This window comes from Oenanthe melanoleuca, chromosome Z (genome assembly GCF_029582105.1).
Source record: "Oenanthe melanoleuca isolate GR-GAL-2019-014 chromosome Z, OMel1.0, whole genome shotgun sequence".
NCBI lineage: Eukaryota > Metazoa > Chordata > Aves > Passeriformes > Muscicapidae > Oenanthe > Oenanthe melanoleuca.
In genome coordinates this window covers 52049616-52074146 of record NC_079362.1, presented here as the reverse complement: position 1 = coordinate 52074146, position 24531 = coordinate 52049616, and the positions used below count along the sequence as shown (strand labels likewise).

General features: G+C 40.4%; 1 protein-coding gene across 1 annotated transcript in view; it reads right to left on the bottom strand.

Annotated features, from left to right (window-relative positions):
* ARHGEF28 (Rho guanine nucleotide exchange factor 28) overlaps positions 1 to 24531 on the bottom strand; it is a 112357-nt gene that overhangs the window by 41687 nt on the left and 46139 nt on the right. The window contains 6 exon segments of the mRNA XM_056514230.1: positions 1169 to 1292; positions 1800 to 1839; positions 5910 to 6024; positions 7336 to 7480; positions 9940 to 10241; positions 12522 to 12652. Of these exon segments, the coding sequence (XP_056370205.1) occupies positions 1169 to 1292; positions 1800 to 1839; positions 5910 to 6024; positions 7336 to 7480; positions 9940 to 10241; positions 12522 to 12652 (857 nt within the window).

Sequence of the window (24531 nt, the reverse complement as noted above, 5' to 3'; positions counted from 1 at the left end):
ATCTTACACCCAATATTGCTGAAACCCTAAAATCATATAGGCATTCTTTTTACTGGCACCTAGGCCTGGAAGCATTGTCAAGGAAGACTGGCAGAAATACACTTAGAAATCCACAAAAAGAGGAGGGACAGGAAACAAAATTTAACAAGTGTTGTTTATTCATTCCATGCCCTGCTATCAAAGCCTACATCCTCACACACACACAGCTCATTCCTCTGCAGATAAAGTTATGCAAGTTTAGACAAGCTGTCTTTAGATATTAGAAGACATTAGAAACAAACTGTTTTGAATGAGTGGTCAAAAATTTTATGAATTCTGCCTAGTTTTTCAGTACCCTTGCTGGCAAAGCTATTGATATAGCTTATGCTTTTGGTTACTGACTGTTATACTTCAGGAGAACACACAGAGACAGGCTGCACGACCTGGTGCAGACAGACATTCATGCTCAGGGTCAGTTCTGACACTCTTGAAGGCACCACCTCAGGCAAACACCTTCACATCCATGTACATTGGGATGTCCTGGGGCACAGGAGGGCATACTAGAGAGCCTGGAAAACCTTCAAAAGGCCACCTGGAAAGAGCCTGAAGGCCAAACTTGTCTTTCAAGCTGCTAATTGATGCCATTCATCTAAAATTAAAATGTCTTAGAATTAAACTACAGTATTGTAATCTACTTTCCATAGTAGGCCTGCTTGAATGTGCAGGCCCCAAATATCAAACTCTTTAACACTAACCAGTGTTTACTTATGCAAGAAGTCCCATTGACTTCAAATGAGGAATATTCGACTAATTACATCCTAATTTAGAAGTTTGCACATTCAATTACTTTTTGAGAGCAATTCCAAGAACGGGCCTGTATCTCTTAATTTTATTTAACAACGAAAATATTTCTTAAATGTAATTTGTACATTTAAATATTGGCTAAATGACCAAACAGAAATTCTAATGACATCAAAGGAAAGCTGGTTTTTAATACAAAGGCCATTTCAGGGTAACCTGAACAAGTTTTAAATTTAAAAAAAGAATAGTGAAAATAGTCTTCCAATGATCTTTTCTGGTTTTGTAATAAACAATTAATCTTTACATAAAAATTTAGCTTCCATCTATAATTCGTTTAATTACAGTCACATAAACATACATAATGCTATGGACATAAATCCCAAATTACCTTGCATTTATTCCGTGTGCTGGTCATCCTGTTCATCAGAAAGCTGAAGGTCCGACTCACTTTATATTTTTCAGACTCATTTTTTGAGGATACAACATATTTATTCCATTCCTCTTCCTGAATCCTAAAGTAGAGACCAGCGAAAAAATGTTCCTCGTTCCAGTGGCAACACTCCCGTAACTAACGTATAGCAGAATGTGGACAGTGCTTGTTCCACCTAACATTTACAATGGCATGCTTTGTTGTGGGTTTAATGCATTATGAAGAAGATTGCTATCCCTATATAAAAGGAAGTAACCCTGCCAACAAGGGCTGCGCTTGTGCGATGTGCAACGAGCTTGCCTAGATTACAGTTGGTCTCAAAAGCTCCCTGCTTTTACTGCAGTGGTTTGGACATCCCCAGAAGCCCAGCAGCAGACAGGAGCCCATCCCTGCTTTGCCCATCCCACAGTAGATCCCAGCTGCAGGATGCGTGCGGTGAGAGCCCGGCACACGGTTTGGGCACAAGTTCACAGAAGCCATGGGGCTCCACTCAGCTGCTCAGAGCCCACGTGGAAGGTCTCCTCCCCACCGGCTCCCTAGATGGCATTCTTGCACAGACCTGCTCCCGGCTCTCCGTGTGTGCCCGTACCTTTGCTCCCGGGACTGCTGGGGCAGGCTGCACGCTGGCTCTGCAACACACAAACACCCACAGGGCACTCACACTGCAGGGTTCACCACCGCCCCGCTTGGAAACACGCCGCCTCCACCCGCCATGGGCTTGCCATTTAGGGTTGCAATCCCATTTGGAAATTAGAAAGGCAAAAACACACTCGCATTAGAAACAGCTTTTTCTAGGTTAAGACCACTTCCTACCAAGCTTTAGTTGACAGGATCTGTCAGAACTGAGAAGGGTATCGCTGAATGCCACTCTCTGCAAATAGCCTGTTTTTAAGAATAGCAAAAATTATTATTTTGCTTTTCCTAACAATACAGAACTGAAGGACTCACTCTTCATTTTGTTTTTTGCATAATTTGCTGTAAAATATTTTAATGACATCCTTCTAACATTTGCAGTCACACATCTTATGCAGCTTTATCTATTAAAAAAATTAAATCCTTCTACATAAAGAAGAATACTACTACTCTAAGTACCTCCTAGAATGTTTAATGTGCTACAAATTTGTATCTTCCATCTTGCAATTCTGTGATCCTATAAACAGATGACTCAAGGAGACATCTCTCTCAAACTCTCTAAAAAGCAAAATAAAATATAAATAACTCAGTTGGGTTGTTTTGGAAGAAAATAAGCCCAAAACTATAGAGAACACTATCATTGTCAAATGAGAAGCCACTCTCTTTTGCAGACATTTTAAGTAAAGCTACCACAGGTATGGTTCAGAAAGATAAATGCCTGCCTAAGTGAAAGCATCAGACTATGCTTTCTTTGAAGACAGATAAAGATTTAAACACCCTTTGCTGGATCAACATCTCTTCAGACAAGCGTAGACATCAGGTTAGCAAGAGCTAGACTATTTACCAAAGAGGCAGTAAAACAAAAAGGGCATTTCTGTTAGTTGTTAGGCACAGCCTGTGCCACAGGATGCTTCTGTAAGAAACCAATGCCATGTATCCATGGGTGATGGAGAGAGTCTCATGCAAAACAGCACCGTGGAGCTGAGACACTGACTTAGAGACACTGTAATGGCCTAGAGGAGGAATGGACCACTGTTCATGAGCCTACAGAGCAGATACAAATCCTTTACAGCCAAGTAATACTCTCTCAAATAAAAGCACATAGTATGCTTTAAATCTGAGCGTATTTTAAAGTTTCCACAAGAAAAGGATCGTGTTTTCCCTCTTTTTTTTTCTCATATTTTGTGCAAAAAACCCCATCCTGTTGTCATCCTGAATTAATCTGCTTTAGCTTAGATTTTGTTGCAACGTGCAAGAGTAGTTTCACCTCCTTCTTGCATAGCTAAACCCTGAGCCAGATGTCTAAAGTGCTGGCAGCCAGGCAGAGGTGAAGAGACAGGTTTTCCATGTGCAGACCCCCACACAGATCCAGACATAATCCCACTACAGTCCACAGAGATCAGGATGAGCTATCTGAGCCAGCTTCTTGGACCGAGCCCTTGGGCCAGTCCTGTACCCAGATAAACTGCTCAAAGCGAGCACAGGTGTGCCTGCCTCACACAATAATCACCACAGCCAGCTGCTAAACACTGTGTTAAATGTTCCCATCCTTGCAAAATGCTGGCAAAGAGGCACAGTGCAGGAGCTGCTGGTGGAAGGACATGCCAGCAAGAAAGCTCAGCAGACCACCACCAATGCTGCTCCCTCCCAGAACTACACTCCCTCTGTGGTGCACGTGTAGAACACCCTGCTTCTAAAGTCTAGACAAGAATGGGTTTCTGCCTTTTCCACAAGATATGTAAAGGTCCAACACTCACTGTCCCAGAAGGGGAGAAAGAATGAAAAGGAAACACACCCAAGCCCAGATCAAGTCAGGCAGATAATCAAGTCTGTGTGAAACTTAAGGGGTTGTGACACCAGGACAACTAGCTGTAGCATCAAAGGAATTCTGGTTTTAACTTTAAGCTTTACTATTCTGCTGTCTTTTATTTCTGTGACAGGAAAGGATCTCAAAGATCATTCGATTACTGAGCGGGCTGGCAGAAGAGCTTTCCAAGCCACTCTGCATCACTTATTATCAGTTCTAGTTTAACCAGGAGCATCCCAGATAACTGGAGATTTGCAAGTGTGGTGCCCACCTACAAGGAGGGTCAGAAGGAGGATCTGGGGAACAATGGCCTGTCAGCCTGACCTTGGTGACCTTAGTGCTGGGGAAGGTTATGGAACAGGGTATCTAGAGTGTAATGACTGGCACATACAGGGCAGCCAGGAGATCAGGCCCAGCCAGAATCTCCTGAAGAAGCTGGCAGTTCATTGCTTGGACAGGTGAACTCTGCTGGGTAAAAAACTGTCTGAATGGCAGGGCCCAGAGAGTGGCAGTGAACAAAAACCTCCAGTTTTCAGTCTGTCACCAATGCTGTTCCTCAGGGGGCATCATTGAGGCCAGTGGTGTTTTTCTTTAACGCTGATCTGGATGAGGACATCGAATTCACCCTCAGTCAGTTTGCAGATGTCACCAAGCTGTGTGGGATTGCTGATGTGCTGGAGGGCAGGAAGGCTCTGCAGAGGGATCTGGGCAGGCTGGATCATGGCCCAGGGCCAGTGGTGTGAGGCTCAACAAGGCCAGTGCTGGGTCCTGCCCTTGGGTCACAACAACCCCAGGCAGTGCCACAGGCTGGGACAGAGTGGCTGCAAAGCTGCCACAGGAAAAGGACCTGGGGGTGCTGCTGACAGCAGCTGAACATGAACCAGCAGTGCCCAGGTGGCCAAGAAGGCCAATGGCATCCTGGCCTGGATCAGCAATGGTGTGGCCAGCAGGAGCAGGGCAGGGATTGTCCCCCTGGTCTGGGCACTGCTGAGGCCACACCTCAAATCCTGTGTTCAGTTTTAGGCCCCTCACTCCAAGGACACTGGAGTGCTGGAACATGTCCAGAGAATGGCAACAGAGCTGGGGAATGGTCTAGAGAGCAAGTCCTGTGAGGAGCAGCTGAGGAAGCTGGGGCTGTTCAGCCTGGAGAAAAGGAAGCTCGAGGGGACTGAAAGGAGTATGAAGCCATGTGGGAGTCAACCTCTTCTCCAAGTCAACAAGTACAAGAGAAAACAGCCTCAAACTGCTCCAAGGGAGGTTCAGGTTGGACTTCAGGAAGAATTTCCTCATTGAATGGGTAGTCAAGCATTGGAATGTGCCCCCCAGGTTGGCGGTAGAGTCACCTGAACTGTTCGAGAAGCAGCCGGATGTATTTAGTGTCGTGGTTTAGTTTACATGATGGTATTCAATCAAAGGCTGGCAGAATGACCTTACAGTCATTTCCAACCTTAATTCCATTATTCTATCTAGTTCCAACCCCCCTGCCACGGGCAGAGATACCACCAGTAGACAAGGTTGCTCAAAGCCCCCTTCAATCTGGCTTTGAACACTTCCAATGTTACAACATCCACAACTTCTCTCAGGTGCCCAATCCATCTTCTTCCCTGTGACTCACATGTCCTGTCTCTTGCTATGGGCTAGTGAAAAACTGAAGGCATACTGGAGTGAGAAACAAGCTGGAAGTATGGCAATGGACAGAGACAGAAGTCAAGTCTCTTGAAATGCAGGTGTTTTTTAAGTGATGTGAGCTATATGAAAAGTGCAGTGTATGCATTTCACTTTGCATGATTTTCAAGTATTACAAGCTTCTTGCAGAGACATCTGACTCCACTTGATGAAGTGGGAGGGTTTTTCTTCCCAGTCTGTAGAGATCCACAGCCCACCTGTGTTTCAGAGATTCCCTAGGATCTCTGTGGGAGCCATTGGTCCACTTTGATGCCTCTTGTGTGTCATCCTGAGCTTCCACCTGGTCTCTGCTAAACACTTAGCAGGAGGCTAGGAGTAGGATCTTCCAAAAAGAAGATTACTGCTCTTGTCTGCATTCTTTTTTGTGGCTATTGCCCTCTCAAGATCAGTGGCTGTATCACAGGCATGATGGAGGCCTGATGGGGCTGTAGATGGGACAAAATTGAGGGATGAAGGTAGGGCTACCTGAAGGCTACCAAACACACACACTGGTGAGCTCTGTAAAGTAATGTCATTAGCATTGGGCCTGAAGCAAGCAGGTATTGAATAATGCAAATAATACAGAGAACTGACCTCCATTTGAATCCTTTGAAACTGAAAAGTCCCGAGGAATGCGAGGTCTTCCTACCAAACCTTTGGGTGAGGAGCAGGAATAGGAGCGCGACCGAATCCCAAACACCGTGCATTCCTTGGAGAAATTGCAGCAAATGAAACCTTGTGTCACTTTGGAATGCATCAGGAACAGAAACAAAATAAATCAGGAACAGCTGACGACTCGCATAAATTTTCTTGGCTTCAAGTTGATTTTTTGACAGCTTAATGTGGATTCTTAGGAAGTCTGTCATAGTTCCACCATGATAAATTTTTATATACTACATGAAATAAGTTGTGGGTGCAAGTTAGACTAAGAGACTGTAAGAAAGCCTACATACTTCTCCAATTTGGTAACAGCAACATCCACACAGTATTGTTGGCAATTGTTTCTGATGACCAAGCAATCTTCTTTTACCAAGGAAGGCAATAATCTTAGTACTTTAATACTTCTAGAACATTCCATGGAGACTTTGGCAATGCCTTGGTAATTACTGATATCAGAGTTTTTATCAGAGTTTCCAAAGAAAGGAGTTGACCCCTTTCTCTTTTCTCTATGTTGTTTTTTGATTTTCATCATTATTGTATTTGAAAACATTTTCCAGCTACCAAATATCTCAACAGTAAAACTTGAAAGGCAATGCCCTAATTTTTGAAACATCATTTACACTTCACTGGAGCCTATTCTTAAAACTCCTGTAAAATGCTTATCTTTTTTTTTTAAAGTATTTTTAAGTTTTTTTTTAAAGTAGCCCTACCAGAACTCATGTTTGTGCTGAACTCCTTTTCTCGCTTCATGTAATCATTTGGTGAAAACAGATAAAGTTCTATAGTGGCAACAAGTGCATCTAAAAAATCATAAAAAATCTCTGCAAAAAAGATAACTCTATGTATGTGTCTGAATATCTCAGAAATGGCACCACGGTCTAATGAAAATTAATGCAGACAGGATACTACAGAAAACCATAATGAAGATATTTACATGGATCAATGGACACCCCAACTGAATTTTTCCCTGAGTTTTTATTTAAAACAATTTAGAAATTGTTTTAAAACAGGTAGCAGGCCAGTTTTATACTTTACAAAACATTGCTCTTTCCCATAATTAGAGCTGGTTAAATATCTTCTCACTAAATATATTTTGGTTGAAAAATGCTGATTCACTGAACCTGAACTATTTCCTTTGAAACACTTCCGATAAATGGTGTGCTGAGGCAAATCTCTGATGGATGTTTTCTTTCCGTGGCTGCTGCCCAGCCCTGCCTCACCCAGGGAGTTCCAGCCTTACAATTCAGTGTGAGTGGTCTCTGGAAAGAACTCATCTTTTCTCTCCAGATTCAGAAGTTTCTCGCATATTTTGTGATTTACTTAAAAGGAAAACAATTCAAACCAGGGCAGGATCAAATACCTTGGGCTGCAGACTGGTGGGTAAGTCCAATCCATCTCTGATAGGAGCCATGGCCTCTGAGGAGCTGAGGGGAGGGTAGTGAACACAGGATCTGTCCAACACACCTCCACTTCCGCTGTCTACTTCAAGATCATCGAGACTGGAGCTGGAGAAGACAACAAAGTCTTCCCTGAATTCCTCATAGCAGCAAGCAAAGATACAGCTGAGTCCTCTGAACAATGACAGCCCAAACCAGCATGATTATGTCAGGTAAATGTGCGCTGAGACCTCTCTCAGGTCTCAGTCACTTGGTCAAGGTACTCAGTTTCTCTGTCCAGGACTCCTCTGATACAATCTCACGGATCTGCAGGGCAGATATCTCCATCACCCATGATCTGCACACTCCCACCACAGCCAGCCACCTCTGGATCATGACTTTTAAACATATGTTCAGCATCTCCTGAAAAATGCGATTTTATGTTTTTTTTGTTCCATGCATAAGCCTGTCTCACTCCAAAGAAGATAAGGAGAACTGAGACAATAAGGAGAACTGAGTGAAGCACCTCAGATTTCAGTATCAAGATACATGGGTATAGATGGATATTATGTGCATGAGTGTCTTTGGAAGATATGACATGGCTGTTCCCAGAGATGTTTACATCTACATCTGTGACTTCATAGCAGAAGATGGAAGAAAAACACACTAAGAAGAGATTAATAAGGGTCTTGATATAGTTTATGGGATTCAGTTCTAAAGATAAGCATTTAAAAACATAGAGAGCAACAAGTAGACTGAAAAATCTATGTCTAAATCAATATGTTAATCACGTAGAGACTATTTTATTGGCAAGGGCTTCTGAATAGGAGAGTGTACAAAGGTTGCTCAGCAGTATCAGAGTTTCCCAGGATGAGTTCCTGTTACCTGCAAGAGCAAGGTCGTAGTCTCTTCATCAGAGTGACTGGAAGGAATGGTTGACTGCTTGCAATAACATTCCAGCCTTACAACATAAAACTTTAAATTATGTGTGGTATTTCTAAATAGCCAGAGTTCCTACCAGGGATAATAGCACAAAAATTCCTTCACACACCACTACTTTTTACAAGCACAAATCTATCGCTACTGTCTGAAATTACTTCCTTATTACAATTCTAGAGACAATATTTTGCAATGTTTTTGAGTAACAGCCCACATGACATCTCAGAAACAAGTAGATAAATGCATTGTCAGTTACTGTCACACGTTGAAATTGAAAAAGCAATGCATGTCTATGTAAACAAACAAGTGTCCATGACTTACTGTGGTAACTTCTCCAGGGAACTTTTCTGACATAAAAATCTGGTTCAAAAATAGAATTATGTACTACTGGTCTTACTTTATGTGTAATATCTGGATCACTTACATATGTCATATGATATATTAAGGCAAATCACAAATCTCTGAAAATTTATATAGACTCTCAAAGTTCTCATTCAGGTACCTAACTAAGATCTTAAAAATGGTGGGACTACGTAAAATATATATAGGATAAAAACATTTCTGACAGAGGTACAGTATTCTACATGACATCCCTATATTTAACAAGAAAACAAATGAACAAACAAACATAAAACACAAAAACAAAAAACACAAACCAAAAAAAAACCAACAACACAAAACACCAAAAAAAGGTTGTGAAAGAAAAACTTTGTCTGACATTCATTATATTATCTGTGTTAAAGATTCCTCCTAGTGGGATTTTACCTTTGCATAAGAAATTCAAAATTAAGGTAGAGAAAATTTCATTGCCCACTTTAAATAATAATTGATTGAACCTTCCTTACTGTTTTTACACAGATCTGATTTTCTACCTCCAACTAATCTTAATACTCTTCAAAGGTGGGAGCAAGATTCAGATTTCCTCCTATGTGACAAGGAGTCTCATCTATTCAAAGAAGCAATAAAACATTTTCATCAAGAAAATTTCTTACATTAATTTTTAAATAATTTGTTAAAAATCTAATTAACAAGCAAAATTATAGTTCTATCTTCAAAGCTTTCTGCATTTCTGAAACTATTTGGAAGAGAGTGTTCAGACAAATGGCAGCAAACCATGAGCACCAGCACTGAGAAGAAAACAGTCTGAGCCTGCCATAAACAGCAGCTAAACTCTGCATTGCATCTTTTGAGACAAATACCTACACAATCAGGAATAACATGGTCCTTTTGCAGGCCTATTTATAGGCTTGAAAGATTCCCAGAGACTTCAACAGATTTTTGACTATTTTCTTAATGGAAAATATAACTGAGGAGAACCACAGTGAAATTTTGCTATCTGTCAAAAATGCCACAGTGGCAGTGACACTGAAGAGCTGATTCTTTCTTTTTTTTGTTTTGTAGAGTATTTGCTCACAAGAAATAAAGGTATAAAAGTATCCATTTAATAAGAGGACACTTTGATGTGTTAAAAATGTGTTCATAGCTATTTTATGAAAACAGATTCTTATAGCAGTAAATACTAGTGACGAAAAACAGAGATTTCACCCCAATAATACTATTTATTATTTCAAATTCTGCTTCACCTTTTAAAACAAACGGTGGTTATAAATAATCCTTATTATGACCTTAGCATGAAGTCAATTTCATACCTTCTTCTTTTCATGTCAGCATAAATTTGGCCCCGATCCTTAATAAATCCATGGGTCTTGAATGGAAGATATGAATCTGCTATGTACAGATGGGAAGGTGAAATAGTATGTCTTAATCCTGCATTTTCTTCTTGTTTTACTGGCCTTTGACTTTCTTCACTTGGGAGATACATAAACTGATCATTCTCCTCAAGGGAGGGAGATGAGGAGCTCTTAGCCATCAAGATTGAGTTGGTGGGATTCAGACACATCTCACTGCTGACACCATCTCCATGAATGTAGTTAGTCTTTAAATCTCCAGCCTGCTGGTAAAAAAATGAATGCTAGTAAGAGGCAACAAGAAGACATATTGTCAGGAAACAAGGACCTGAGAAGTTTGCCGTTTTTTTTATGGCTACATATTTTGTGGGGTTTTTTCCTACTACCTTCTACTCCACGTGAATTTAAGGCAATTTACAAGACTAAGAGATTCTAGACTTTACATTACTTTTTCCCCTAATTATAGCAGCAATGAATTGGTATTTCCAAGTCTACTGAATTTCTCAGTCATATTTATAGCTTTTATTCAATTTACTGATACATATATTTATAGATTTTACTAAAAACTACCTTTGAGTTGAGCAAAAAATATGCATAATACATTAGTAGACATAGGGAAGAGAATTCAAACCTTGTGCAATTAATTTTGGAAAAATCAGCCTATACATCATGTACTTTTAATTTTTCACCACCAGTTTCAGTTTCCTAAGCTTTGAGATAAATATATATGACCTGGAACAGAGTTTCCCTATGGGAGGAAGGGAAACTATTCTTATTTTTTGCCATTGAGCAATACAGGGCCTGAAACACCTCTCCTTTTGCTCAAAGACAAGAATGGATGTGGGAATTCTATTTTCTAGTCACAAATAATTCTTTGAATTCCCTGTTGACTCTGCAGAAGATACTAGAATACAGTTCATTGTTAGTCTTTTAGCTAGAGGCAACAGTCATGTAATTAGATACTGAATGATATTGAAAACTCACATTGCTACTTAATCTTCAAAAAGCACCTGTATAAAAGCAAAAATAAAGGAAGGATTGCAGGCATCTCCAAAGACCTGGTCTTTCTTATTGCTGACTTCCTCTTTTCCAGTTCCTCTAGAGATGTGCTTTCATCCCCATCTTAATTATGTTTCTCTTAGTGAAAGACAGGAAGAACTGCTGGCATTTTTACAGCAGCCCACATTTGCATTCAAAGGTACAGCACATGCAAGCCTGGAAATACTTCTGTTGTGCTGTGCACATGACATGCACGAAGGTAAAATGCTTTTCCCAGGTCTTACACAGCTGTTCCTCCCTGAAAAGATATTCCTGTCTGGGCAGTGTTCCTCCTCAGCACCAGAGGGACCCTCTCCGGCAGTCACTCTGGCTCCTGCTGAGCAGTGCTTAAAGGACAATTTGGCCCCAGTCAGCAATTTTAAAAAGCAGAATGTGGCCACATACTAAGCAAAGGTTGACAACCCAAGCTGAGAGCCCCCTGAGCAACACACTTGGGTAACATCTCCATCTGTAATGGACATGCAGTCCTGCAGCTCTGTCCCCCCAACCTCAATATTGTTTAAATCAAGGGTTCAAAGACTGCCCTTTATAGTCCCTTACAGCTGCTCACTCATGGGTCATTATTACATACATCCATCTCTTACATTTGTCTGCAATACATATTACATCTCTTCAGTGCATTTTGAACACGCTCAGTCTCTGACTTAAACTTTCACCTCACTGTCACATGAACTGAATCCGCAGTGAAAGCAGTGGGTGAAGTGTTTCAGGGAATAGGGTAGGGACAAGCAGGAGGCAAAGAAAGGGGAAAAAATATCACTCTTGCAAAATCTCAGACTTCTAATATTATCTGATAATTTCTTACTCTTATATTCCAGCTTGCAGGCAAGGGAGAGCCCAAAGCAGGTTAAAATAAGTAAATCACTTAAAGCATCACTGAAAGATAGCTACACGCCACCAGAATTTGGCATCTGTTTAGCTAGACCCAGCCACTACAACTATGTTGTGACTAGTCAGACTCATGCCCCTGGCCTAAATTATGGTCTCTGAAACTATAGAGGGCAGATTCCAGGTGGAACACAGTGATGTGAAATATAATTTGGTATGGACACTTTAGGTCATCTCCAGTGTTGGTGACAAACCAGAAATCGGAATACTAATCAGGATCTCCAGAATGTTCCATGACAGTTGTAGGACATCAATTCACCTTTTCACCAGTATGTTGTTTTTGTTAAGCCTCTAAGCCTCACTGTGAGTTTATAATTTAACTTCACAAACATTCAGAAGAGATTGTAATACCCGCCTTAGATTTCTTCCTGCAGGCTAGGGAGAATAATTCCTATAATTGACTGAATCTGTTAAAAGAGACCTAATAAAAATGTTACAAAATGTAGCTGAGAAGAGTAAGATATTACTGGTTTTAATTTAGAATTTTATTAATTGATAGCATACCGCTGCTGACAGATGCAGAAGATCCTACTATCATGCCAATAAAATAGCAGAAGATGAAGAAAAACTACCCAGAAGTTCAAACATAAACTTACTTGATCTACTACCATGCAGTTTGCATATACTTCATCACTTCCACTCAGCATGGGAGAAAGTCTGGTTGCAGCAAAGAAAGTAGGGGGAGACTTCAATTTCCTAAGAACATCAAGAGTAGAGTGTCTGTGCTCTGGAAAATAAAAAGTATGGGAAAATTACCATTAAATCTTATACAATTTACTTCTCATGTATATATACTACCATAAAAATGGCAAAGTTAAGCATTAAGCACCAAATTCACGTTACAATTTGAGTAATATTTGTGTGACTGCACCTAAACATGCTCATTTCATAACTGCCCAACATTTGCTGTATGTTTCAGGAAGCCTATAGGTGACAAGACTCTCAAGGGTACAGAATCACCCACATAACTAAAAAATAAATGTTACTGTATCTTGGTTAGCAAAAGCTTCTATTTTCCACCTAAGATAGAACTTTGCTGAGATTTGTGGTTGCAGAAGAACACAGGACAAGATTTATGGGCTGGTAAGAATTATGCATGATTCTGCCTACACATTAAATACCTGACGTCTGATATATTAAATAAATTAAATACTGTTTAATTGCAGTCAAATAATGATTCTCCTAAAGCGTTCTACTTACTGGCAGCCACATAAATACTAATCTTAAACCAAGAAATCAAATGACTGTTCTTAAAACAAAAACAAACAAACAAAAAAACAACCAAACAAAAAGAGAAAAAAAAAAAAATAAAAGAGCAAAAGAGATATAAATGAATATTAGTGCTATTTACCACTAATACTGCCTTTACAGAGTGACAGTAAGAGGCAAGCAATGCTTGATCCACTAACAGGATGTTTAAGATGAATACTGAATCTGATCTGCTTTTGACCAATTTCACCAGAAATAATTAACAGAAGTCCAGAGTTTAGTTTTCAAAAGTGGGCTCATGACTACAAATATTAAAGAAAGCTGGATGGGCTGTGTATTTTATGTCTTTGAGCATCAGAAATCCTGTCCTGCAGGCCACTTCTCTTAAAGCTGGCTTTAAGAATGAAGACCACATACCAGTTCAGCATCTGAGCTGGTTTATCTTCTGAATGTAAAACAAGTAAAGAGACTGTGTGAAAACAGGTTAAGAAATATCACAGTCATAATGCAGTTTTTCTTAAAATGCTGTAAATCAAGCATTGCCATTGGAAGTGATTGGAGACACATTAGCTTAAAAATTATGTGATAGAGGAAACTGTTGCAACCAGCAAAATATACAAAATCAGACCACTCAATTAATATAATTTGAGTTTGTCTGTTATTGAATATTATTTTTAAAATCTCTTTTATGCTACATCAGAAATTTATTTTCTACAGAGATGTAAAGGAGAAGATACCACTAAAGACTTTCCTCACACCATATCAATAAAGCAACATAACTGCTTGGGTTAAAAGAGAAGTTTAAAGGTTATCTAGTCCAGCCTGTGCCATCTTTCCCAGATGTCCCAGCTCAGGAACATCTTTCATTAAATCAAATTGCTCAAAGCCCAAGATGCTTATAGGCCTTAGATTGCAAGAAAATTCCTAGTGAAAAAATACAACTGGATTAGAACAACACTTGTTAAGTTCGGTGCATTTGTTACTTCGAAAAACCAAGTCCCAGACCACTGCCAAATCTGCAAGGATACACCACAGCTTTCATATAATTTTAAGATGCTATCTCATAAAGCCTAAGAACAGTAACCTCTATACTTAGAGAAAGATGGAAATTCCCATTCAGAAATGGCACCCTACGGTTTCAAGTCCTGGCAGCCCTTGTGGGATCTCATACCATTAAAACACCCTTACACATCTCATCTTGTTCTTCCATCCTGCAAGAATTTTAACATGATTTTAGTGGTTGTCATATTGAGAACTGCTAAAGCTGCAAACCATTTCCTTATGTCTGACAAGATCCTAAAGCCTTTGTTTATAAATAATATAAAAGCATTGTTTTCTACAGCAGCTCATCAAACTCTGGCAGCTCACATGGCTGGAAATGTGATTTGGCAAAATTGGCAGTACTTTCTTCTAGCAAATAAGGCTTTCCAAGGGTTGGTCTTAAACCAACAACCAGGCAAAAAACTGGGTGTCAGACTCTCTGTTTCCAAGGGTGGTGTACATCTCCAGTACTGAGCTGGCAAAGATTCAACACATACCCCCAAAAAACAGCCCAGGCATTAGGGATTCCCACATCACAGTGCAAACCTGAGCCTAAGTCAGTTTCATTACTTCAGCAACAGTCTCCACTGCTGGGGAGCAGAAACCTTAAAGATCAGGGGGCTGATGTGTATGTCTCAAACACCAATGGACACTTAGCTGCAGAGCCAGCCAAGCATTGTCAGTAATGACATGCTGTGAGAAGGAACAGGATGTGGCTCAAGTAGGGCAACACTCTTCTGAGGCAAACGTCCTTCTTCTGGATCCTGGAGATAAGCACGACACAATACAGCTCAAGCGCAGGAATGAGGTCAAGAAGTAGGCATGGACTGTAGGGGAGGAGTCGAGGCAACCCAAGACCCCCAAAGCCCTCTGACCCAGTTTCAGAGAGGCCTAGAGAAATGGACTGTGCGCGATAAGTCATTTGTATAGAAAGCAAGAAACTTAGCTCCAGGGTGTGAAAAAAATCTATATAAACAAACTTACTCCTCCAAAGCTGGGCTGTACATGAGCCCCAGGACCCTGGACACCCCACTAGCTGGACTGACACTGAAGCCAGGACTGGTGATCTCCCTTTCTTTCTCTCTCCCCCTCTTTAATACATCTCCCTCTCTCTCTCTTCCCTTTCAATCCACGTCTTTACCCAAAACCCACTATTGTGTTCTTACAGGAGGACATCAGGAACTACCTTATAACAGTTTCTATGCAATGCTATAATTTACTACTAAAATTTTGTAAGCTTTCGGGTACTTGTTTTTGCCATTCATTTTGACCATTAGCATCTATGAGCATCTTGGGTGATCTCTTCCCCTTCAGGGTGTGTTGTCACATGGGGTCTTCACAGGCCTTTGGTGGACTGCACATCCCAAACTAGAAAGAACCCAAATCTCCCTTCTAATAACATGCTACATTATTTTGAAATTCCTTACAAGAGTAACAATCTAAGTAACAAATTCTGGAGAAAGATGCTGCAAGGACAAGCTATAGCAGAATATGCTACCTGCAGTATCTTCGGCCTGTAAACCTTTATTAATTATCCCCATTAAATGCCATATGTTTTCCCAGAGATGCTCCAGTTAGTCTGTTGTTAAATGTGAGATGACTAAATAAATATTCATTGGGGTTTTAAATAGTAAGAAATTATTTTGGGCTTCATAGAATCATAGAATTATATATGTTGGAAAAGACCTTTGGGATCATTGAGTGCAATGGCAGCGTGACCCCACTCTGCCCCCTCGCCCCCTCTATTTCAAACGTGGCAAGGAATGACAACATCAAACTAACTTTGTAACATGAGAAGTTTAAAGCCTTGCTGAATGTGGGGGAGAGCAATATTAATTACACATTGACTGTGCTAGTAACTTATTTCCACTGCAAAGGCCCACATAGTTTAAAAAGTGACAAAATCATTGCAAATGTCCAAATCACACACTCCATTCCTACAACTTCACTAACTCCCTCCAGTCTGCCTTGCTGACTGTGAGTCCTCTTGATCTTGCAGGGTCCATCAGCAGACCCTTCCCTGCAGGTTAACATGGCAGCAGTAACAACTCACTGTACTGGGTACTAGCAGTAATATGTAGTGAGGCTTCACTTGCCTGGAAGATGAAGAATATCAACAAAATCCATTTTCAAATAAAATGTCTCAAAAATCTCTCCTAGGCATTCAAAAAGTTTACTCACATTGCAGATGCAAAAATTCAGCGTAGTTTGTGAGAAGACAGGACTGACAGAGCAAGCTGGCAAAGATATCCCCAGGAGAGTTTAGGTTCTGTCAGGTATATTGGAAATGGATTTCAAGGTGCTTACTTACTAAAGTAAGAGTGACTTGAATAGAACAGAGGAGAATTGGCTTTGCTGCTGGAACAACCTAGCAAACACAGCTCAACAAGCTAATCCTTCTGCCAGAACTGAACACTCTTTGGCTCTAAAGTGTGATCACAGAAAAAGAATAAGGACATGCCTCCTCTAGAAGAGACTGTGGCTCTCTGCCATCTGCCTGATAAACAGTATAGATAAATCTATATGTTATTTAAATGTCATGCTGGAAAGAATAATCTCCAAACATGGGTAAAACAAAAGACCTTGATCAAAGAGTAACTAGGCACAAATTCACTAGATCTCCTCTAATATTGTAGAGTTATACAGCAAAGGCTGCACATTTTATCAGCCACAAAGCTTATACAAATACTATATCTTAGATAAAACCACGTTGTCATCATAGCAGTAATTAAAAATATGTTTTATGTTGGTCTAAGAAAATGTATAGCCTTGAATGTCAGAAAATGGTAAGAACACAACACTGATTTTTTTTTCACAAAAATCAAAACTTAAGTTTTTTCATGGGAGAGCACACAGCAAAAGAGCAGTTAAATACATCAACCAAGGGCCAGGAAAGAAATTATAAATTCCCTTCTCTAGATACAATAAATAGTTTTCAGACAGCTCATCACATTTACCCCCAGCAATCTGAGCAGGGGTTAATGTATAATTGGAAGTCAGTGAAAAATACAGACAGCTAAGCATATGGGTCATGCAGGGCTGCAGATATACTGCTCTGAATCCAGGTCACCTGAATTTTAAGAAAGAAGTTCCTAGCATGAGTCCAACTGAAACAACATTCACATCTGTAGATATGAACTGTACAACCAATTTCAGGGTGAGAACTGCACCCTTAATTGAGGTATCTTAGGTCTTCACTCAGACAGCACAACTACTCATGACAGCAAAATTAAGCAGAATGACCCTTGAGAATAACCCTTCATAGATGGTAAATTTTGTAGGCTTTGAAGGGCTATTGTCATAGATGAATATCTAACTGTCTTAAACCTATAAAGTGGAAACAAAAGCGCTGTGTTACCTATATACTGAACAAGGGGGATCAGGCATGCCAACATATTCAAGATGTAGTCCTAAAGTAGCTACTAAGAATAAAAGCACTTGTCAGTCTTACTTTGTTCTTGGTTGCCTAAGCATGGGCTGTAAGAAAGCATCTGTTTTCAACTTGGGATTCACAGTCCTGGTTCCCTCCCTTGAAGAAGGCACCTTACCTACTACACAAATGAATATACAAACAGAAGTGAGTCATTTTACAGAACAGTACACCAAAAAAAAACTAAACTTTCCTATGATATGGGATGTTTGGTTTCACTTCACAACTCTGCATGGGTGGACTGAGTGTGTAACTCCCTGCTCCCAGTGCAGCAGGACAGACTCATCAGAGACAGATATTCTCAGCACCCCTGACAATTTTTAAAGCTCTCAAAAAGGCTGACAGAGTCACTGTCTCTGAGCAGGTAGGACTGTGCAGAACAAGGACTATGCCTTGTGACAATTTCGTGTAAAATAACAGAATAAATACCTTTGGTGTCTTGCAGCAACAGAAAAAACCTAGATCCCCTCCCCAGTCCACTCACTAAGACAGAGTCATATTCACATTCTCTGCATAGCCTAATTACCCTTTAAATATGCCATTCCCAGCAGCTTCAGCAGGAGGGGGCAATTCATGCATGTCTTAAAGGAAGCCTGCACTTGGCTCCTGACAGACTCCAGGAGTTCAGGGGAAGGCCAGGGACTGAACACCCATTCTGAAAGCTCCTGAGCAGTGATGAAAACTGACTTTAGGCCTTAAAATGTGAAAACACTGATGTACATGGTGGGAAGGAGTGTGTGATAACTTTGACTCTCCATTCTGAAGACTGGGACAGTCTGCACAGCTCCCTGGCCTGCCAAGAGGAGCAGCCCCATGTCAGGATACCAGCAGCCTGATATTTCAGAGGGGAAGGGTGGAAGTTGAAATTTCATAGTCCAGAACAGCTGGAGCAGGTACATGATTTAATGATTCATGGAGTGGCTGGAAGAACCCTGGGCTGTTTCCTACCAGGCACTGCAAGCCTCTTTCTTGTTCACTGAGACCTCAACCCCGCAGGAATGAAATGAAACCATGAACTAGGTGCCCCACACCTGCATGCCAGAATCACCTGGTCACGTTCAATCACTTGCAGAAAAAAAACACAGATCACGAGCTTAGACCATGAGTCTGCTCTCCCCTTGCAAAGGCACTCCTCCCACTACATCAACACACAGAATTTCAATTCCCCAAGCACAAATGAACCCTTGAACTTTACCACTGAAATATGCACAGGTACCCAAAATAACCTTCTTGCTCCAACAATCCCGCGTATAAGGTCAGCTGTGTGTGCAAGCCACATGTGTTGGTATACAATTAACAGGGGTGGAAAACAAGGTACAGTACAAACTCTAACATACAAACACCACATCAGTATACAGCACTTTACAACTAGTGGAGTATTTTTAAAAAATCTGTTTAAACAAAAGTGGATGACAGACAGGTGCACAGCTACAGCATTTACAGATAAAATGAGCCCTCTTTTGAGATGGAGTAGACACATTCTGTGCAACTTGCAACTAATTTCATCCCTGCAAATTGCATGTGCATCCATACACACTGCAGAAACTCCTGTGTTAGTTGAGAAATTCTGGATTTCCTCATGAAAAGAAGGAAAAAATTGAGGAAGTGCCTTGCACATTAAAACATGTTCTGTACACATTTTTCACTCTAAAGTCTCAGTCTGTGTAAAAATTATTCTCTTTGTTTACTGAATTTAATGGCACTGATGCATCTTACCTCTCTGATTTGTTTTTTTCCCTTTCTGAAACACAAAAAGACTCCCATTCCCATGAAAGAAAGCAGAAATCATATCCTTTTTGCCATTCTTTGTCTTAATTCTTTGGCATTTATATGAAGTAAAACCTCTTCTTTCCTCATTAAAGCTTCTGATCATAATTCTTCCTTACATAAACTTACCAGTCAGTGTCTTTGAGCCTCCTTAAAACCACCCTTTCTCATACTGACAGCATTTCTAATCCCTACCTCCCAAAGGTTTCCCCACAAAGAAGGATAATGTTTAACTGTGCAAAGACAGTAACTGTCTGTTTTCATTTTCTTTTGCAGAAAGCAAAAGATTTTTCTCTTCATTCTGGTATGATTTTTCTCACAATTGAAAAAAAAACAAACCTGTTCGCTGCTGAGGCATAGTTGAGCTACCAAAATCTCCCTAAATGAAAATAACTGCAATCAGCGTAACTTCTGAAGCTGCTGCCTTGCCATGCAGCTCCAGAGTGTCAAAGCTGTTCAGTGAGAGCTACACATACATCAAGAAGAAACAAAAAGCCTTAAAAGAGTAAAGAAATAAAAACAATTGTAAATAACAGTATGTAATCTGGAGAAAAAATACTTTCTTTTTACTTAAAGAATTCAAACTGCATTACCTAAGAAGGCACAAAAAACAGTGAGGTGGACTTTTGATAGAAAGAAAATCTTCCCCACACAAGCTGTTTACAGAGCTTCATAGAAGCAGAAAATGCAAAGGAGGCAGAGCTGTAAAGCAAGAGTCATTTAAGAGAAGATAGCTTTTTCTACCTGGTTTGGATGCCCTTCTTCGAATCCTCATTTTAGGTAAGGAAGGCCAAGAGTAATTAAAAGGTGAATCAGAGTCTGAGTCCATTTTTTTGCTAAATCAACAGAGAGCAGATTCCCAAAGTTGCACTTTGCTGTTCGCAATAGCAAGCCTAAGAGTAATGTGGAATAAACGAATGGACAAAGAAGGATCAAATTGCCCACTAAACACAGGGGAGGGAGAAGCTGTAAATGTTTGCTCTCTTCAGGCGTCCAGGCATGTAGACAGATCAGGCTGCAAATATTAAAGCAGAAGTAAGAAGGTTAAAGTATGAGAGCTTCGAGCTGAGCTGCTGCATCGTGGTCCAGAGCTATTTGAAAGGTCACTGTGTGCCAATGAATCATTAACTCACCTTTCCATTTTGATGCAAATGAAAACAATAGGAGCTGGGTAAGGAATGAGAAAATACTTCTCAAAAGCAAATAAACTATTGCAAAGCTCGGTTTCCATGTTAAAAGGGGGTTAGAAGATCTCAAATTAAGGCCAAATGCAGGAACAAAAGAAGCCAAAGATGGGCACCAAGCTATGAGCACTAATCAATCTGCTGGGCTCTATATCACTCCAGAGAAATACCCCTCCTCTCAGCACTTATAATTTTGGCAGACCTTGGGATGTTTGAGCTGGAAAAGCAATGATAATCCACTCAAAATCTGTCATTCCCATCTTTCTAGCTCAAATGAGCTTAAAGCTTAAGTGTCATGAAGAAAAATTACACTGTCATTAGAGGAGTATTTTTTCCAATAATATTTAGTCTGCGCAGTAATTTCTCCTTCACACAGTCACCAAGTTAGACAGTGAATCATCAGGATTTTGTAGAGCTGGCACCTTTACAGCTCTGGTCTAACCTCACTGCAATGCACAATACAGCTAGTGACTAATTTACAACAAATCTTCCATTCTTATACAGTCTCCCTGAACAACTCATAGGCAATTAGTATTCAGTAGGAACTCATTATCCCTTCCCCCAACATCTTTACGCTACACAAACTACATTTTTTTTCAAACAGACTTATATGTGGCTATTCAAGAGCTAATACATAAACAACATGTCCACAGTTTCTTAACCAACTCCAGCAAACATTTCTTTTAGTTACCCTACAATGTATGTGGTTTTGTATTCCACATAAAGGAGGAGAGAGAATGTGGACCAGCTTAAATGTCAGGTTTTGGAAGATGATGACATTTGAGCTTGTTAACATTCCTTACTTCACTTCAATTATTTTTCAGGCTGCTAGGGTCTGCAGTGCTACTTCTGTATTATGTTTCAAGTGATTCTTTGATCCACATTTCAGTCAGAGATAACAATGTATTTGTTGAAGAAAATAATGCAATTCAAATGCAAATTTAATTCAAAACCCATTAGAAAAATATCCATCATATTTTCAGGGATAAAATAATTATACAAGCCCTTCATAAAGCGCACAAATTACACAAAACACAGTTGAAACACATCATTGTTCTGCTGTTCCCTTAACTGAAGTTCTGCCAGCTTTGTTAGGCCTGAAAAGAATAATTCACCCCAGACACTGGAAGCCTTAGACTTTCACTTTAAATATTAGACACTCAGAGAGGCTTTGTTTGATTTATATGTATAATTAACAGCCCCAGGGAATTACAACAGACAATGGAAAATACAGGGAGGATATAAATCCATGCTTTAAGCATCCACTTCAAAATATCTCCGCTCCCTGGAATGTCAGGTTCAAGTTGCACTGATAAATCCCCTGGGCATACAGGAACGCAGGCACTGATGTACTCCTTCCCACCTGCACACCACCCAGGGCACTTGCCTGCCTCCCACCATGGCCACAGCTTGAGAAAAGGGCAGAGCATTGCAAGGAAAGCCTTCCCAACTGCTTCAACAGAGATCTCCCCTCTACACAGCATTTTTCCCTACAGGAGAGTGCCGTCTGGATCACTGGATATATTTAACGCCAACCAGAATAAAAGTTTTCGTGTCAGACATGCACAAACAGCAGTGTTCCATGGACAAAGGGCAGTTTAAATTTAGAGAGCTGTTTTAAAAGTTCTCGCCTCTAATTTCATCAATTATTCTTTTGTCCTATATTTTGAGAAATGATAAATTTTGCTTACTTCTATGACATATCCACTTGTGCATATTTTCTGCAAATCTGGCTTTTTTCACTTATAGATACAACTAAAACAACTCACTCTCATTGGTCTTCCTGGACTTCCGTTTAGTCCAGGGAGGGGTAACTAGAGCTGAACAAAACACTCACCATGAGGAAATGCAGCCAATGTATTTAATGGCATTAAAATATTTTACATGCCGAGACATTTACTTTCCTGAATGACCTCTGTACACTGCATAAATGTTTGCCCTGACTGCTCAGTTGTTGCCTGTTCCCCCCGCCTTAAGCCGTGTTCATTTAACATCCTAGCACAAATGAGTAATTAAGATTGTTAAATAATTTTTCAACAGCAGCCTTATTATGTAATTCTCAGAGAATCAAAAAACTAAATTTCTGCAGTGATAAAACCCTGATCATGCTCTCCTACTGCTTATCATGTATTTTTTGTCTTAGGCTTTTCACCTGCATACTGCAGTCTCTCCTGAATAGGATCTTGAATGGGAATTTGTCAATTGCAGTCTGAAAGTGCAGATAAATTATCAACCTTAACCCCTACTTTTGAAGGGTTAATTGAATACCACTCACATTACTTGCTCTGTTTGGGCCTTGTGAAAGGCTTCTTTTTTTTATTTGTAAAACTCCTTTATGCAACCATGAAAGATGTCATGCTGTTCTTTGCCACAAAGAAGGGCTTTGCCCTACAGTCCTTGACCAAAAATATTTTGTTTCTTGTACTTTGTAGGATGATCCAGCACACTTTTCACCTGCCACTCCTTCTTTCTAAAGTACTGGCATTTCCAGGCAGCTACTGCAGAGATCTGGCCTCTTACAAGATAAAAAGTGCTTTTTTCTGGAAAATATTAACCTCACTTTCCACTGAAAACATATTTTTCATTGTATGTACCAAGGTACAGATGTGAGGAGATAAAGAGCAGCTGTGGGGGTTTATCCATATTATCTAAGGCTAACACTTTTGATAAATAATGTAATGCCTTAAATACTTTCAACCAATGCTTACCAAAATACATTCATAAAATCTAAATGTTTTTCAGAGATAGTACAGTGTATTGTCTATTGTCTGACCATTCCTGTGGCTCATGGCAAGACGGAAGGAAGCAAAGGAATGTCACCACATCCGCAGACTCCGTGCAAGGGCACTGCTGCCTCCCCACACGTGAACAGCGTTGTGGCACTGAGTGGGTGGGCTGCCTCTCCCCAAACACTGCTAAACCACACCTGGCAGCTCTCTGTCTCAGGCAGAGCAGAAGGGGACACCTCTGAGCCACTGCCCCCTCCTCTGATGGAAAAGGGACATAGACAGGATGGAAAATGTGGTTAACAGCTCCACAAACAGAGCTGGAGAGGGTCACTTTCAGGCACAGGTAGGATGAGAGCTGCCAGAACAAAAGCTCTACCAAAAACATCCTGTTCACTTAGCTCCGGGAAGAGTCTCCCCTGATATCAACAATGAAATTTATTTCCCCCAGCTTGACACTGTCCCAGGCCCAACAGAGCCTGCAATCCTTTCCCAAAGTACATCAAAGCATCTGACGAGATAAAGTGGTATAGAAGGGGTTAGGTGATCTTCACCACTGTTCTCTGTGATCCACAGGCACACGTGGCTTCCCTACCTTCTTCATTACATTGTTCTCACTAATTAGAGCATATCTTCCCACAGAGAGGATCAGACAATATACCTAGACAAACTATATGCTTTACCCTACAATATACTTAACAAGACTCAGCAAATATGAATTAAAGGCAACTAAAAGGAAAACATTTCCAACCAGATGCCAGGGACTTGGCACCTCCAGCTGTAACACTCTATTTGCCCACTACAATGATGCAATGCAGACTGTCAACATCTTCAAAGGTCATGAAGGATGGTTTGTCACAGACATTAGTTTTATCATTTATCTTCTTTACTAAAGACTGGGATCTTTCTTATGGAAGTTTATACAGGAATAGTTAGAAAAGCTTTGCCACATTGCTATTGTCTCTCTCCCTTTCGCAAATCCTTAATGAACTGATCACTGAAGAACAGAGAACCGAGCCCAGAACCTTGAGATCTTAGTTGATAACCTCCTCCACTTGTTTTTGTGATCTTCGGTATTGCTAAGTTTCTGATGGAAGATTCAGACAATTGGTTTAAGGAACTGGCCCATTATTTTCTTATTTTGCAAACAGAGGTCTCCCACAAGTAACACAGCAGCTTGGGGTTTAAACTGTTCAGCAGTGGATTTCAAATGGTGCAGGCAGTCACTGCTCATTATCACTACCCAATG